Consider the following 17848-nt stretch of genomic DNA (forward strand, 5'->3'; position numbering starts at 1 on the left):
TACAGAAAGTAGGCAGGAACAGTAGAGATGTGAAGACGATGTAATCAGTCCATCACCCTTGTAGTCGTAGAATTTGAGGGTTGGATCTGAGAGGGACATGACCTCTCAGTTGCCTCTCACTACTACTACTACTACTACTACTACTACTACTACTACTACTACTACTACTACTACTACTACTACTACTACTACTACTACTACTACCCTGCACCTCTCCTTCCGACAGTATTTAAGTCTCCGCACTGTCGCTTGATCTTCAGATAGTTCCTGACTATGGAACTGAACTTCTCCAGGCCGAGGGACTGACAACCTCAAATTCTACGACTACAAGGGTGATGGACTGATTACATCGTCTTCACATCTCTACTGTTCCTGCCTACTTTCTGTATTCGACTGAAGAAGCCTACTGTGTAGGCGAAACGTTTCGGAATAAAGTTGTCTAACTGTTGCATATGTGTCTTACCTAACAACATCTGTTTTTTTCTAGCTATTGCATTATTCTCCTTGCAACATCTGTTATTTTCTATTTATTGCAGTTAAGAACATAAGAACATAAGAACATAAGAACGAAGGAACACTGCAGAAGGCCTACTGGCCCATGCACTAACTTCACTATTCTGGATCCAAATTCATATTGTTTGTAATTATAAAGACAATCTAAGTTAGAGAACAAGGTTTTATTGAGACAATGATTCGTTTCGTATCGAGCTTTATCAGTCACAGATCTCTGTAAAGAGCGAAACGTCGTCCCAATATAATCTTGTGCTACGTGTCATCATTTCGCTTACCAATCTTACATTCTCAGTAATAACCCTTTAGAGAGAGAAACTCGGGAATTAATCTGTATATATCGAGCCCCTTCTAGGATCCTCTTCAGCTGAAGAGGATCCCAGAAGGGAGTCGATATATACATATTAAATAATCCCCTGAAGAGGATCCCAGAAGGGAGTCGATATATACATATTAAATAATCCCCTGAAGAGGATCCCAGAAGGGACTCGATATATACAGATTAAATAATCCTCTGAAGAGGACCCCAGAAGGGGATAGATATACTCAGATCAATTAATCCTCTGAAGAGGACCCCAGAAGGGGATAGATATACTCAGATCAATTAATCCTCTGAAGAGGACCTCAGAAGGGGCTCAATATATACAGATCAAATAATCCCTGAGTTCTGTCTCCTTGTGGGTTATTACTGAGCACTGAGTATCTGCTATATGTTTATTAGTAAGATTAGGTTACTTAGAATTCAATGCTTTGTTTTTAACGTGATCTAAAGCACTTAAACATACTCTTACGCACGCCTCCGCACGGCTTAATACTATCTACCACTTCATTCTTGAGTTTAATCACGTTACTTCAGCACCGCGCAAGTTAATTCTGCACCATCTCCCTCCCCCGGCAGAAATCACCACCACCAGCACCACCAGCACCACCACCAGCACAACCACCACCACCTCACAGCTGTTTGTCCCAAAGGTTACCACCCCCCGGCCCGCCCACAACCATCAACAATCTTCCCAGCCGCCCTTCGTACCTTGGTGGAGTATTTTGGGTGAGTGGGTGACCTATAGCACAGTAAAAAAAAATCAAACCATACCACGGGTGGGGATAGAACCCGCGGCCAGAAAGCCACAAAACTCCATACCCCAAAAAATACTGACGGGTTTGTCTACAATTTTTTTTTTAAATATGATAAATTAATTACGGTCAAACTAGGAAGTATTGAACTAAGATTAAAACATAAATATAACAGCTTCTCGAGTATACGTCACTAAATTCAAATTGAAAAACTTCGTTTTTCTTTTCGAGTCACCCTGCCACGGTGGGACACTGCCGGTGTGTTGAAAAAATATAGAAACATAGCACTAGAAGTGGGCAACATTCTAGTGTTCTGTTTATTATAGGTGACCTCCCCTAGTACAGTATTTTGGGTAAGTGGGTGACCTCTAGTACATTATTTTGGGTAAGTGGGTGACCCCTAGTACATTATTTTGGGTAAGTGGGTGACCCCTAGTACATTATTTTGGGTAAGTGGGTGACCCCTAGTACAGTATTTTGGGTAAGTGGGTGACCCCTAGTACAGTATTTTTGGGTAAGTGGGTGACCCCTAGTACAGTATTTTGGGTAAGTGGGTGACCCCTAGTACAGTATTTTGGGTAAGTGGGTGACCTCTAGTACAGTATTTTGGGTAAGTGGGTGACCTCTAGTACATTATTTTGGGTAAGTGGGTGACCCCTAGTACATTATTTTGGGTAAGTGGGTGACCCCTAGTACATTATTTTGGGTAAGTGGGCGACCCCTAGTACATTATTTTGGGTAAGTGGGTGACCCCTAGTACATTATTTTGGGTAAGTGGGTGACCCCTAGTACACTATTTTGGGTAAGTGGGTGACCCCTAGTACATTATTTTGGGTAAGTGGGCGACCCCTAGTACATTATTTTGGGTAAGTGGGTGACCCCTAGTACATTATTTTGGGTAAGTGGGTGACCCCTAGTACACTATTTTGGGTAAGTGGGTGACCCCTAGTACAGTATTTTGGGCGAAACGCTGTTAAGCAGGACCTTCCTGTACTGTCATCTTAATCTGCATGCTAGAGGGAGGTACTACCTACTTCTTACTTAGGTACTAACAAGAATGATACTAATTTCCCACATTTGCACTAATTACAGACACACATGGTATAAACCTTGGTAATAAATACCGACAACTTGGTTTAGAAAGACACGTAAGCAAACACTCTGATATATTTATTAGAAAACGTTTCGGTCCTGGGACCTTGATCACTTCCAAGGTGACCAAGGTCCCAGGACCGAAACGTTCTCTAATATGTCATAGTGTTTGCTTACGTGTCTTTCTAAACCAACAGACACACATACAGTGCCACTAAACCAAGATAAACCGAATTATAATTTTAATTATAATTATAATTATGTACATTTTGATTCTTTGTATATAGAGTTTATGTTCAGTACATATAATAATAATAATAATAATAATAATAATAATAATAATAATAATAATAATGATAATAATAATAATAATAATAATAATAATAATGATAATAATAATAATAATAATAATAATAATAATAATAATAATGATAATAATGATAATAATAATAATAATAATGATAATAATAATAATAATAATGATGCTGATAATAATAATAATAATAATAATAATAATAATAATAATAATAATAATAATGATGCTGATGATAATAATAATAATAATAATAATAATAATAATAATAATAATAATAATAACGAATGTTAGAAGTGATAAACGTCCCAAGACCGAAACGTTTCCTCGTAAAAACGTCCTAGTGTTTGCTTACGTGTTTTTCTAAACCAACTTGTTGGTATTAGTTACCAAAATTTATACCAAAAAACATTAATACCAGACAGAATAAACACGAAAAAAATATAAAAGTTATTTAAAATATTACAATAAATTCCAGATGTTTCTAGATACACAAAACACGAGTAAAAAAAACTAGATTTGGACGTTTATTTAGCGATGACGGGAAAGAAATGGATCGAAACGTTGTAAGATCACCGGGATTGTTAAATCCACTGAACGGCAGGATCCTGATAGCTTTGTTTCCTAATCTAGATGCACACTATAATTCAGCAGTAACAGCCTGGTTGATCAGACCCTGATCCACCGGGAGACCTAGTCAAAGTCCGGGCCGCGGGGGCGTTGACCCCTGGATCACCCTCCAGTTAGACTCCAGGTAAGCTCAAATCGATCATAATTAACAAAGGAGAATGAAAATATTCCCGCATATATATCTTCAGGGTTTAGCTCATTTAATTCTTCCTTTAAAAAGCAAACAAAATACCACAAAATACCACCAGTATACCATGGTATACAATACCGAAACTTTGATAAATATTCCGAAACGTTTCGTCTACACAGCAGTAGCAGTAGAGTGTCTCACGAAATCGTAATAACACACTTGCAAACAAACCTTTCCATGGGCGGGTTTGAACTCGTGGCGAGTGGCCCAGTGGCTTAGGCACTGGCCTGGAGTTTCACAACTCACTCGCCATGAGTTCAATCCTCTCCCGTGGTATCTTTTTTTAAGCAGTAGAGATGTAAAGACGATATGTAGATTTAACGTTTCGGAATAAAGGTACCTAACTGTTGTACATGTGTCCTATTTATCAACTTGTCGGTATTACATACCATTATCATATTCACTCTGTTAGACGCTAGAGCACAACGGTATCATGGTACAGAGAACTTATTCGATAATTTGCTTTTGCCAGACCACAAGTTACAAGTGAGAAGGGAGAGATTTGAGAAGGACCTGCCCTCTCAATGTTTACATTCCAGACCACAAGTTACAAGTGAGAAGGGAGAGATTTGAGAAGGACCTGCCCTCTCAATGTTTACATTCCAGACCACAAGTTACAAGTGAGAAGGGAGAGATTTGAGAAGGACCTGCCCTCTCAATGTTTACATTCCAGACTACAAGTTACAAGTGAGAAGGGAGGGATTTGAGAAGGACCTGCCCTCTCAATGTTTATATTCCAGACCACAAGTTACAAGTGAGAAGGAAGGGATTTGAGAAGGACCTGCCCTCTCAATGTTTACATTCCAGACCACAAGTTACAAGTGGGAAGGGAGGGATTTGAGAAGGACCTGCCCTCTCAATGTTTACATTCCAGACCACAAGTTACAAGTGAGAAGGGAGGGATTTGAGAAGGACCTGCCCTCTCAATGTTTATATTCCAGACCACAAGTTACAAGTGAGAAGGGTGGGATTTGAGAAGGACCTGCCCTCTCAATGTTTATATTCCAGACCACAAGTTACAAGTGAGAAGGGAGGGATTTGAGAAGGACCTGCCCTCTCTATGTTTACATTCCAGACCACAAGTTACAAGTGGGAAGGGTGGGATTTGAGAAGGACCTGCCCTCTCAATGTTTATATTCCAGACCACAAGTTACAAGTGTTAGGTAAGACACATATGCAACAGTTAGGTATCTTTATTTCGAAACGTTTCGCCTACACAATAGGCTTCTTCAGTCGAGTACAGAAAAGTTGATAGAAGCAGAAGAGACTTGAAGACGATGTAATCAGTCCATCACCCTTAAAGTTTTGAGGTGGTCAGTCCCTCAGTCTGGAGAAGAGTGTTGTTCCAAAGACTATTTCGCCTACTGTGTAGGCGAAACGTTTCGAAATAAAGATACCTAACTGTTGCATATGTGTCTTACCTAACAATCTGTCGGTATTTTATATCATTTTAATGTTCAAGTTACAAGTGAGAAGGGAGGGATTTGAGAAGGACTTTCCCTCTCAATGTTCATATTCCAGACCACAAGTTACAAGTGAGAAGGGAGAGATTTGAGAAGGACCTGCCCTCTCAATGTTTATATTCCAGACCACAAGTTACAAGAGGAAAGGAAGGGATTTGAGAAGGACCTGCCCTCTCAATGTTTATATTCCAGACCACAAGTTACAAGTGAGAAGGGAGAGATTTGAGAAGGACCTGCCCTCTCAATGTTCATATTCCAGACCACAAGTTACAAGTGAGAAGGGAGGGATTTGAGAAGGACCTGCCCTCTCAATGTTTATATTCCAGACCACAAGTTACAAGTGAGAAGGGAGGGATTTGAGAAGGACCTGCCCTCTCAATGTTTATATTCCAGACCACAAGTTACAAGTGAGAAGGAAGGGATTTGTGAAGGACCTGCCCTCTCAATGTTTATATTCCAGACCACAAGTTACAAGTGAGAAGGAAGGGATTTGTGAAGGACCTGCCCTCTCAATGTTTATATTCCAGACCACAAGTTACAAGTGAGAAGGAAGGGATTTGTGAAGGACCTGCCCTCTCAATGTTTATATTCCAGACCACAAGTTACAAGTGAGAAGGGAGGGATTTGAGAAGGACCTGCCCTCTCAATGTTTATATTCCAGACCACAAGTTACAAGTGAGAAGGAAGGGATTTGTGAAGGACCTGCCCTCTCAATGTTTATATTCCAGACCACAAGTTACAAGTGAGAAGGAAGGGATTTGTGAAGGACCTGCCCTCTCAATGTTTATATTCCAGACCACAAGTTACAAGTGAGAAGGGAGGGATTTGAGAAGGACCTGCCCTCTCAATGTTTATATTCCAGACCACAAGTTACAAGTGAGAAGGAAGGGATTTGAGAAGGACCTGCCCTCTCAATGTTCATATTCCAGACCACAAGTTACAAGTGAGAAGGAAGGGATTTGTGAAGGACCTGCCCTCTCAATGTTTATATTCCAGACCACAAGTTACAAGTGAGAAGGGAGGGATTTGAGAAGGACCTGCCCTCTCAATGTTTATATTCCAGACCACAAGTTACAAGTGAGAAGGGAGGGATTTGAGAAGGACCTGCCCTCTCAATGTTTATATTCCAGACCACAAGTTACAAGTGAGAAGGGAGGGATTTGAGAAGGACCTGCCCTCTCAATGTTTATATTCCAGACCACAAGTTACAAGTGAGAAGGGATGGATTTGAGAAGGACCTGCCCTCTCAATGTTTATATTCCAGACCACAAGTTACAAGTGAGAAGGGAGGGATTTGAGAAGGACCTGCCCTCTCAATGTTTATATTCCAGACCACAAGTTACAAGTGAGAAGGGATGGATTTGAGAAGGACCTGCCCTCTCAATGTTTATATTCCAGACCACAAGTTACAAGTGAGAAGGGAGGGATTTGAGAAGGACCTGCCCTCTCAATGTTTATATTCCAGACCACAAGTTACAAGTGAGAAGGGAGGGATTTGAGAAGGATCTGCCCTCTCAATGTTTATATTCCAGACCACAAGTTACAAGTGAGAAGGGAGGGATTTGAGAAGGACCTGCCCTCTCAATGTTTATATTCCAGACCACAAGTTACAAGTGAGAAGGGAGGGATTTGAGAAGGACCTGCCCTCTCAATGTTTACATTCCAGACCACAATTTACAAGTGAGAAGGGAGGGATTTGAGAAGGACCTGCCCTCTCAATGTTTATATTCCAGATCACAAGTTACAAGTGAGAAGGGAGGGATTTGAGAAGGACCTACCCTCTCAATGTTTACATTCTGCTAGTGGACTGTATGTCCAGTGTCCTGTCAATCCTGTCATGATTATCTCCGCCTCACCTTGATGGTATATAAGTCTCCATTCCGTTGCTTCAACTTCACACTGTTCCAGACTATGGAACACAACTCATTTCCAGGCTGAGGGACTGACCACCTCAAAACTACATCTCTACTGCTTCTACTGCCTCCGTCATAGTTCCCACACTGATCCCACTCGCTGGAGAGGGATTTTTCTATCGCCATGGCTGGTTCCCTCTCAGATCCCACTCACGTTGCTTGCTAATTTGACTTTTCCAAACCCCAATGTTCTTATATTAAATCTGGTCACATTATCCATTTCAAAAAACAATCCCTATTTCAAAATAGGGACTGTTTTTTGAAATGGATAATGTCGAAATAGCGACTATTTTTCAAAATGGCCGATATGAACAGCTAATATATCACTGGTATAGACAGATTCATCAATGGATTCATCACAAACTCATCCCACACATCTAGTTATTCAATAAATCTGACGACTTTGAGGACAGATATGATATGGTGAGATTGCCTCAGTAAAACTTAATCAACGTTAACATTCCAAAACTCCAGTAAATAAAATATGTAATGAAGAGCTTTAAATAGCATAGAGATAAGTTGTGGCTAACTACATTTATGGTCAGTTTAGGATATTTATTAGAGGGGAACATTTCGCCACGAGTGGCGAAATGTGTCTTTTAATATGGGTGCAGAACATAATGGGGAAGCCATTGCCTAAAAATAATTAGTCACAGGTACAATGCATTATAAAAATTCGACTGAAGAACCCATTCGTGGCGAAACGTTGCCTATAAAAAACGTCCTGCACTGTAACTAAGTGTCCTTAATCACATAAACGCTATTGCAAGTTTTCGAACGGCAAGCAAAAAATAGGGGACCCACTGAGGTCTCGAGAAAATACTGACTGTTTAAAGGTTTTCAACAGTCACCCATTTGACTGTCTAAGCAATAGTGAGATACTGACTTACTGGGAGAGAAAATGTCCTCAGGAACATTTCGTTTCTTCAGGCAGCCGTTGTCATTAAAAAAAAATATCCATACTCAAAAAGAAGGGAAATTATGAAGATTTTTCATGGTTTTCAGAGAGAAATTAGCAAGTTTTCACCCATTTTTTTTTTTTGAGAAATTTCGAGTTTCCCTCGTATGATGTTTTAAGGAAAAAAAAAACAGTAAAATTTCCTGATAATTTAGATTTTAATGAACTTATTGTATTTAATTTAAAGCATTTTGGAAATATTACTCAAAGAAATATTACCATACAGGTGATCGAGGTTTTATAATAGTAATAATGATATAATAATAATAATAATAATAATAATAATAATAATAATAATATCTTTATTTACTACCAGTACATGTACAAGGTATACCAGTACATGTACAAGGTATACAAGTACATGTACAAGGTATACAAGTACATGTACAAGGTATACAAGTACATGTACAAGGTGTACAAGTACATGTACAAGGTATACAAGTACATGTACAAGGTATACAAGTACATGTACAAGGTATACAAGTACATGTACAAGGTGTACAAGTACATGTACAAGGTATACAAGTACATGTACAAGGTATACAAGTACATGTACAAGGTGTACAAGTACATGTACAAGGTATACAAGTACATGTACAAGGTATACAAGTACATGTACAAGGTATACAAGTACATGTACAAGGTATACAAGTACATGTACAAGGTATACAAGTACATGTACAAGGTATACAAGTACATGTACAAGGTATACAAGTACATGTACAAGGTATACAAGTACATGTACAAGGTATACAGACCATAGCTGACATCAGTGACATACTACTATATAGAAAGCCGCTTGTTATGCTGAGCATTTCCCGCAAATTAGGTCAGTTTTGTCCCAGGATGTGACCCACACCAGTCCACTAACACCCAGGATGTGACCCACACCAGTCCACTAACACCCAGGATGTGACCCACACCAGTCCACTAACACCCAAGATGTGACCCACACCAGTCCACTAACACCCAGGATGTGACCCACACCAGTCCACTAACACCCAGGATGCGACCCACACCAGTCCACTAACACCCAGGATGCGACCCACACCAGTCCACTAACACCCAGGATGCGACCCACACCAGCCCACTAACATCCAGAATGTAACCCACACCAGTCCACTACCACCCAGGATGCGACCCACACCAGTCCACTAACACCCAGGTACCTATTTTATACTGATGAGTGAACAGGGACAGCAGGTGTCTTATGGAAACACGTACCTAAAGTTCTCCAGCCATACCGGAGGAGATTCGAACCCCGGACCTCAGTGTGTGAGCTGAGTGCGTTATCGATCCCGCTACGGGACACACGATCTATTATATCTCAAAAAAAATTCTCATACGATTTTTTTTTAGTATATGACTACACAAATCCAGAAAAAGATATTGAAAATACCATGAATTAATCAGTGCCAAGACAGAGAGATAAGATAAGATAAGATTTTGTTCGGATTTTTAACCCCGGAGGGTTAGCCACCCAGGATAACCCAAGAAAGTCAGTGCGTCATCGAGGACTGTCTAACTTATTTCCATTGTGGTCCTTAATCTTGTCCCCCAGGATGCCACCCACACCAGTCCACTAACACCCAGGTACCTATTTGCTGCTAGGTGAACAGGACAATAGGTGTAAGGAAACGTGTCGGAATTTCCACCCGCCGGGAATCGAACCCGGGCCCTCCGTGTGTGAAGCGGGAGCTTTAGCCACCAGACCACTGTTAGTTGTCTTCAAGAAACAAGGTGATCCATCTTGGAGGGTTTCTAGCCTTGGTTGGGTGACCAGAAACTGTGGCGGGGCATCGTGTGACTAGTCCGGTGGTAGGAAGCACCTGTCCTGTTTCCTGACCACTCTTACCTAGCCTGACCTAGCCTAACCTGTCCTAACCTAACCTAACCTAACATTACCTTATCTAACCTGTCCTAACCTAACCTAGCCTAACCTAACCTAACCTAACCTAACCTAACCTTACCTTACCTAACCTAACCTAAGCTTACCCTATCTAACCTGTCCTAACCTAACCTAACCTAGCCTAACCTAACCTAACCTAACATTACCTTATCTAACCTGTCCTAACCTAACCTAACCTAGCCTAACCTAACCTAACCTAACCTAACCTAACCTTACCTTACCTAACCTAACCTAAGCTTACCCTATCTAACCTGTCCTAACCTAACCTAACCTAACCATACCTAACCTAACCTTACCTAACCTTACCTAACCTAACCTAACCTAACCTAACCTAACATTACCTTACCTAACCTAACCTAACCTAACCTAACCTAATCTAACCTAACCTTACCTAACCTAACCCTATCTAACCTGTCCTAACCTAACCTAACCTAGCCTAACCTAACCTAACCTAACCTAACCTTGCATAACCTAACCTAACATTACCTTATCTAACCTGTCCTAACCTAACCTAACCTAACGTAACCCAACCTAACCTAACCTTACCTAACTTTACCTAATCTTACCTAACTTAACCTAATCTAACATAATCTAATCTAACCTAATATAACCTAACCTAACCTTACCCTATCTAACCTGTCCTAACCTAACCTTACCTAACCTAACATTACCTTATCTAACCTGTCCTAACCTAACCTAACATTACCTTATCTAACCTGTCCTAACCTAACCTAACATTACCTTATCTAACCTGTCCTAACCTAACCTAACATTACCTTATCTAACCTGTCCTAACCTAACCTAACATTACCTTATCTAACCTGTCCTAACCTAACCTAACATTACCTTATCTAACCTGTCCTAACCTAACCTTACCTAACCTAATATAACCTAAACTAACCATGTAGTATAAAACACTGAGACATAAGCTGGGCCCAGGAGCTATCTATAATACATTCCACTAATGTCCCGTAATTATTTACTAGTTGAAAAATGTACTTTTAAGATATTATTATTAGTAGTAGTATTAGTGTTATTATTGCAAGTATTATTATGATTATTAACATCATTGTTATTATATTATTATTATTATACTTATTATGGATATAAATAACTTCGTTAAACATCGCCTGGGCTACTTTTTACTTTCTCTGAAGGTTATCTGTGAGTTTAAAAGACCTGGTTAATGAGGCCATTATCATTCTCTCTCTCTCTCTCTCTCTCTCTCTCTCTCTCTCTCTCTCTCTCTCTCTCTCTCTCTCTCTCTCTCTCTCTCTCTCTCTCTCTCTCTTTCTCTCTAGTTTAATTCCCTACAAATATCCTTCCACTTCCCACAATCTCCACCCGCCTCAGGAAACACTTGTCCTGTATCCTGACAAATCTAACCTAACCTAATCCAACAGGCCAGTAGACCTTCTGCGGTGATCCTTTCTCACCAGTGTTTCTCCTCGTCACAGCTGTGGAGACGACCACGTCAGTGAGCCAGAAAAGGTTCATCCAGGAGAAGGAAGACTCAGTAAGGATTGATCCTGAGGACCAGCAACGACAAACTCCACTCAGTTTCGGATCATATTTTGGTAAGTTCAGATATGACCCAAAGAAATCGTAATGACACGATTGCAAACAAGCCATTCCACGGGTGGGGTTAGAACCCGCGGTCGAAGAGTCATAAACTCCAGACCATCGCTTTAGCCACTGGACCAGCTAGCCACAATAAGATTCATCCAACTAGGTATATTTCTACACCATAGGAAGGTTAGCATAGGCCACCACTAGTTGTAGCTAGCTGGCCCAGTGGCTAGCGCATCGGTCAGAAGTTTTATGATTCTTTGACCGCGGGTTCTATTCCCTCCCGTGGTATGGCTAAGTTCAAATATCTTCGTTTCTCACTTTACACCTTATTAAGGAAAATAAGATACCAGATATATTAAGCAAAGTTCCTGAATTTTCTTGTAACAGGTAAGTGAACTGTAGATATAAATCCAGATGTTCTCCTCTTAACCCTTTTGAGGCCTAGTTCCTAGGCCTATTCATCACATCTGGTTAACTTACGTTGCGTAAGATTAGGTTAAGTTGGGTTACTTTAAGCAACACACACCGTGTTAGGTGCGGATCTACCATGAAGATGATGTAGGTTAAGTTTCAGGGCCCCGAATCCCGGAGGGGGCCCAGACGCCACTTTAATCCACATTGCTTAAAAATTTTGGTTCTACTGTATAAGAAAGGGTTGCGAAGGGGCCCCCATAACAGTTCAAGCTTCAGGGTCCCCAAAATGTAGGTCCGCCAATGCACCACGGACATCAAAATCAAGTTAGTTGCCAATCAGTTAGACCTTTGATTCACATGGTAATCAGCACCCACCAAGGATATATACACCGTCAAGGATATATACACCGTTCTGTGTATATCTTTCAGTGTATATATGCTGAGAGGTTACTTGAACCTAGCTTTGGAGATTCAAGTCTTCTTAAATGGTGGAATACAGGTGTCTCAAGAAATCGTAATGACACGATTGCAAATAAACCATACCCCCGGCCGGGATTGAACCCGCGGTCATAGAGTCGGGGGTATGGTTTATTTGCAATCGTGTCATTACGATTTCTTGAGTCATGTTGACGGCAGTGAAGGGACTTGAGCTAGAGTTCGTCACGGCCACGCTAGCTAGAGATTCGTCTGTAAAAACTTGCATTTGTGGTCACAGAGGTGCCTGTGCTAACTTTCCTATGGTGTAGAAATATACCTAGTTGGATGAATCTTATTGTGGCTAGCTGGTCTAGTGGCTAACGCGACGGGCTGGAGTTTTGAGACTCTATGACCGCGGGTTCAAGCCCGGCCGGGGGTATGGAATACAGGTGACTTGCAGCCTTAATGACCCTCCTTAACAAACCAACCAGCACACACACACTGTCCCCTTGACCTGAGATTACCTTAGATTACAGTATGGTAGTACACGGGCGTTTCAGGGCACCAGGGATGCATCAGGGCACTAAGGATGTATCAGGGCACTAAAGATGTATCAGGGCACTAAGGATGTATTGGGGCACTAAGGATGTATCAGGGCACTAAGGATGTATCGGGGCACTAAGGATGTATCAGGGCACTAAGGATGTATCAGGGCGCTAAAGATGTATTGGGGCACTAAGGATGTATCAGGGCACTAAGGATGTATCAGGGCACTAAGGATGTATCAGGGCACTAAGGATGTATTAGGGCACTAAGGATGTATCAGGGCACTAAGGATGTATCAGGGCACTAAGGATGTATCAGGGCGCTAAGGATGTATCAGGGCAATATGGATGTATCAGGGCACTAGAAGGATGGAGACTAGGATGATGGAGACTAGAAAGATAAAGACTAGAAGGATGAAGACTGGAAGGACGGAGACTAGAAGGACGGAGACTAGAAGGACGGAGACTAGAAGGACGGAGACTAGAAGGACAGAGACTAGAAGGACAGAGACTAGAAGGACAGAGACTAGAAGGACAGAGACTAGAAGAACGGAGACTAGAAGGACGGAGACTAGAAGAACGGAGACTAGAAGGACAGAGACTAGAAGGATGGAGACTAGAAGGACGGAGACTAGAAGGATGGAGACTAGAAGGACGGAGACTGGAAGGACGGAGACTAGAAGGACGGAGACTAGAAGGACGGAGACTAGAAGGACAGAGACTAGAAGGACAGAGACTAGAAGGACGGAGACTAGAAGGACAGAGACTAGAAGGACGGAGACTAGAAGGACAGAGACTAGAAGGACAGAGACTAGAAGGACAGAGACTAGAAGGACAGAGACTAGAAGAACGGAGACTAGAAGGACGGAGACTAAAAGAACGGAGACTAGAAGGACAGAGACTAGAAGGACAGAGACTAGACGGACGGAGACTAGAAGGACGGAGACTAGAAGGACGGAGACTAGAAGGACGGAGACTAGAAGAACGGAGACTAGAAGGACGGAGACTAGAAGGACGGATACTAGAAGGACGGAGACTAGAAGGACGGAGACTAGAAGGACAGAGACTAGAAGGACAGAGACTAGAAGGACGGAGACTAGAAGGACGGAGACTAGAAGAACGGAGACTAGAAGGACAGAGACTAGAAGGATGGAGACTAGAAGGACGGAGACTAGAAGGATGGAGACTAGAAGGACGGAGACTGGAAGGACGGAGACTAGAAGGACGGAGACTAGAAGGACGGAGACTAGAAGGACGGAAACTAGAAGGATGGAGACTAGAAGGACGGAGACTAGAAGGACGGAGACTAGGAGGACGGAGACTAGGAGGACAGAGACTAGAAGGACGGAGACTAGAAGGACGGAGACCAGAAGTACGGAGACTAGAAGGACGGAGACTAGAAGGACGGAGACTGGAAGGACGGAGACTAGAAGGACGGAGACTAGAAGGACGGAGACTAGAAGGAGGGAACACTGCAGCAGGCTTACTGGCCCATACAAGGCAGGTCCTTCTCAAATCCAAACTCACTAACAAAACAAAATTGACGACTTTTCGATCTGTGTTCAACGTATCACTGGTAAGCCAGTGGAAGGCCTCGGTCAGATGACCAAAAGCTCCAGTGGCGAATCATTATATAACTAAGACCAGCGTCAGGAAACACTTGTCCTGTTTCCTGACCGATCTTACCTAACCTAACCTAACCTAACCTGTTGTCACAACTGTTGCTCATGCATCTTACTCAACCATCTGTCGGTATTGTATACCATTAACATTCTACCATGAACCATACAGGGTTATAATGATCATATTCTGATAGGTAAAAATCGACCCTTTGTCATGCAGTGGTACACCGTTGTACTTGCAATATTATGGTCGTCATATCACGGGTTCCACACTAGTTTCTTTTATTAAGAATATTCATTACATTACGTGTTTTCTTTCTCCTCTACAGATCACCCATCGTTGGCGCCATCATTAACATGGTCGTCTTCGTTGTGGGTGACGTGTGTGATAACGAGTACAGGACTTACCGTTTTGCTCGCTGATGTTGTCTCCTAAGACATCTTCCATCTTCTAGATTTCTTTGTGACTACGAACTTTGGATCTGCTGTTGTGTAGTGGAGATGTGAGAACAGTGGAAATGTGAGTGTTGTGGAGATGTAAGAATAGGGGTAACGTGAGTATAGTTGAAATGTCAGAAGAGAGGAAATGCGAGTGTAGTGAAGATGTCGTCAAAAGAGACATTTTTATTTTTTGTAGGTGATGAGAAAAAGGAATTGGAGGAGGCTGAGGGTTAATGTTGTTTGAGTGTCTGTGAAACATTACCTGTCTCTTGGTTCACCGAGTTCTTGTAAGCGACCCGAGATCCCAGCACACACTTAACGCGTTCATACATTCTTTTCTGTTTCGGTCGGAGATTTAACCTTTACTTTTTTGGATGTGATCTAATCTTTAACGGCGTGGACTAGCGCAAGGCTTCGTAAAATGAGCAAAAACTCCATAGGTGTCCGGGGCCCAGGACTGTTCAAATGCCTCCCAGCATAAGGGGAATTGCCAATAGACCCCTGGTTGTCTTCAAGAAGGCACTGGACAGGCACCTAAAGTCAGTACCTGACCAACTGGGCTGTGGTTCGTACGTTAGCTTGTTCGTACGTCAGCAGTAACAGCCTGGTTGATCAGACCCTGATCCACCATGAGGCCTGGTCTCAGACCGAGCCGCCGGGGTGGAGACCCCCGAAACCCTCTCCAGGTAAACTCCACTGGGGTTATCTTATAACCACGACTCCAGTTAGGAGGACACTGCCCACGCAACTCCAACTGGAAGGAGAATCTGCCAGGACCTGGATCACTGTCTACAGGAAACTGATGTTATAAGCAAGAGAGACAAGCAGAAACGATGATCAAGGGAGGTTTTATAAGAACATAAGAATGGAGGAACAGTGCAGAAGGCCTACTGGCCCATGCGAGGCAGGTCCTTATGATAATTATTAGAGAAAGAATTTGCATGTCTCAGGTATGGTATACGTGAGACACCAGAAGCTTGGTAAACACAAGCTTGATATACAGCACATCTGCGTCTTAGCCCCCTCGCCCCTCAAAAAAAAATAATTTCTATTTGTAGATTACATACATAAACGGCATTGTAAAATATCTTTCGACTAAGATATATATATATATATATATATATATAAATATATATATATATATAAATATATATAAATATATATATATATATATATCTATATATATATAGGGTTGGAATAGTTTTAAAAATGCAGTATTAGAATGTGGGGCAGAAGTTTGTGGTTATAGGAGGGTGGGTGCAGGAGGAAAGAGGAGTGATTGGTGGAATGATGAAGTAAAGGGTGTGATAAAAGAGAAAAAGGTAGCTTATGAGAGGTTTTTACAAAGCAGAAGTGTTATAAGAAGAGCAGAGTATATGGAGAGTAAAAGAAAGGTGAAGAGAGTGGTGAGAGAGTGCAAAAGGAGAGCAGATGAAAGAGTGGGAGAGGCACTGTCAAGAAATTTTAATGAAAATAAGAAAAAATTTTGGAGTGAGTTAAACAAGTTAAGAAAGCCTAGGGAAAGTATGGATTTGTCCGTTAAAAACAGAGTAGGGGAGTTAGTAGATGGGGAGATGGAGGTATTAGGTAGATGGCGAGAATATTTTGAGGAACTTTTAAATGTTAAGGAAGAAAGAGAGGCAGTAATTTCATGCACTGGCCAGGGAGGTATACCATCTTTTAGGAGTGAAGAAGAGCAGAATGTAAGTGTGGTGGAGGTACGTGAGGCATTACGTAGAATGAAAGGGGGTAAAGCAGCTGGAACTGATGGGATCATGACAGAAATGTTAAAAGCAGGGGGGGATATAGTGTTGGAGTGGTTGGTACTTTTGTTTAATAAATGTATGAAAGAGGGGAAGGTACCTAGGGATTGGTGGAGAGCATGTATAGTCCCTTTATATAAAGGGAAAGGGGACAAAAGAGATTGTAAAAATTATAGAGGAATAAGTTTACTGAGTATAACAGGAAAAGTATACGGTAGGGTTATTATTGAAAGAATTAGAGGTAAGACAGAATGTAGAATTGCGGACGAGCAAGGAGGCTTCAGAGTGGGTAGGGGATGTGTAGATCAAGTGTTTACATTGAAGCATATATGTGAACAGTATTTAGATAAAGGTAGGGAAGTTTTTATTGCATTTATGGATTTAGAAAAGGCATATGATAGAGTGGATAGAGGAGCAATGTGGCAGATGTTGTAAGTATATGGAATAGGTGGTAAGTTACTAAATGCTGTAAAGAGCTTTTATGAGGATAGTGAGGCTCAGGTTAGGGCATGTAGAAGAGAGGGAGAACACTTCCCGGTAAAAGTAGGTCTTAGACAGGGATGTGTAATGTCACCATGGTTGTTTAATATTTAATATTATAGATGGGGTTGTAAAAGAAGTAAATGCTAGGGTGTTCGGGAGAGGGGTGGGATTAAATTATGGGGAATCAAATTCAAAATGGGAACTGACACAGTTACTTTTTGCTGATGATACTGTGCTTATGGGAGATTCTAAAGAAAAATTACAAAGGTTAGTGGATGAGTTTGAGAATGTGTGTAAAGGTAGAAAGTTGAAAGTGAACATAGAAAAGAGTAAGGTGATGAGGGTATCAAATGATTTAGATAAAGAAAAATTGGATATCAAATTGGGGAGGAAGAGTATGGAAGAAGTGAATGTTTTCAGATACTTGGGAGTTGACGCGTCGGCGGATGGATTTATGAAGGATGAGGTTAATCATAGAATTGATGAGGGAAAAAAGATGAGTGGTGCATTGAAGTATATGTGGAGTCAAAAAACGTTAT

At 41.5% G+C, this 17848-nt stretch overlaps 1 protein-coding gene across 1 annotated transcript in view; it reads left to right on the top strand.

The window, feature by feature from the left end:
* The window catches only part of LOC128698310 (uncharacterized), a 33935-nt gene extending 17802 nt beyond the window's left edge, over positions 1-16133 (top strand). Inside the window, exons 3-5 of the mRNA XM_070104529.1 lie at positions 1409-1558; positions 11510-11629; positions 14952-16133. Coding sequence (XP_069960630.1) covers positions 1409-1558; positions 11510-11629; positions 14952-15058 — 377 coding nt within the window. The 3' untranslated portion in view covers positions 15059-16133. The remainder of the gene's footprint in view (positions 1-1408; positions 1559-11509; positions 11630-14951) is intronic.
* The last annotated feature ends 1715 nt before the right edge of the window (positions 16134-17848 follow it).

The sequence above is a fragment of the Cherax quadricarinatus genome, chromosome 92 (genome assembly GCF_038502225.1).
Source record: "Cherax quadricarinatus isolate ZL_2023a chromosome 92, ASM3850222v1, whole genome shotgun sequence".
Lineage (NCBI taxonomy): Eukaryota > Metazoa > Arthropoda > Malacostraca > Decapoda > Parastacidae > Cherax > Cherax quadricarinatus.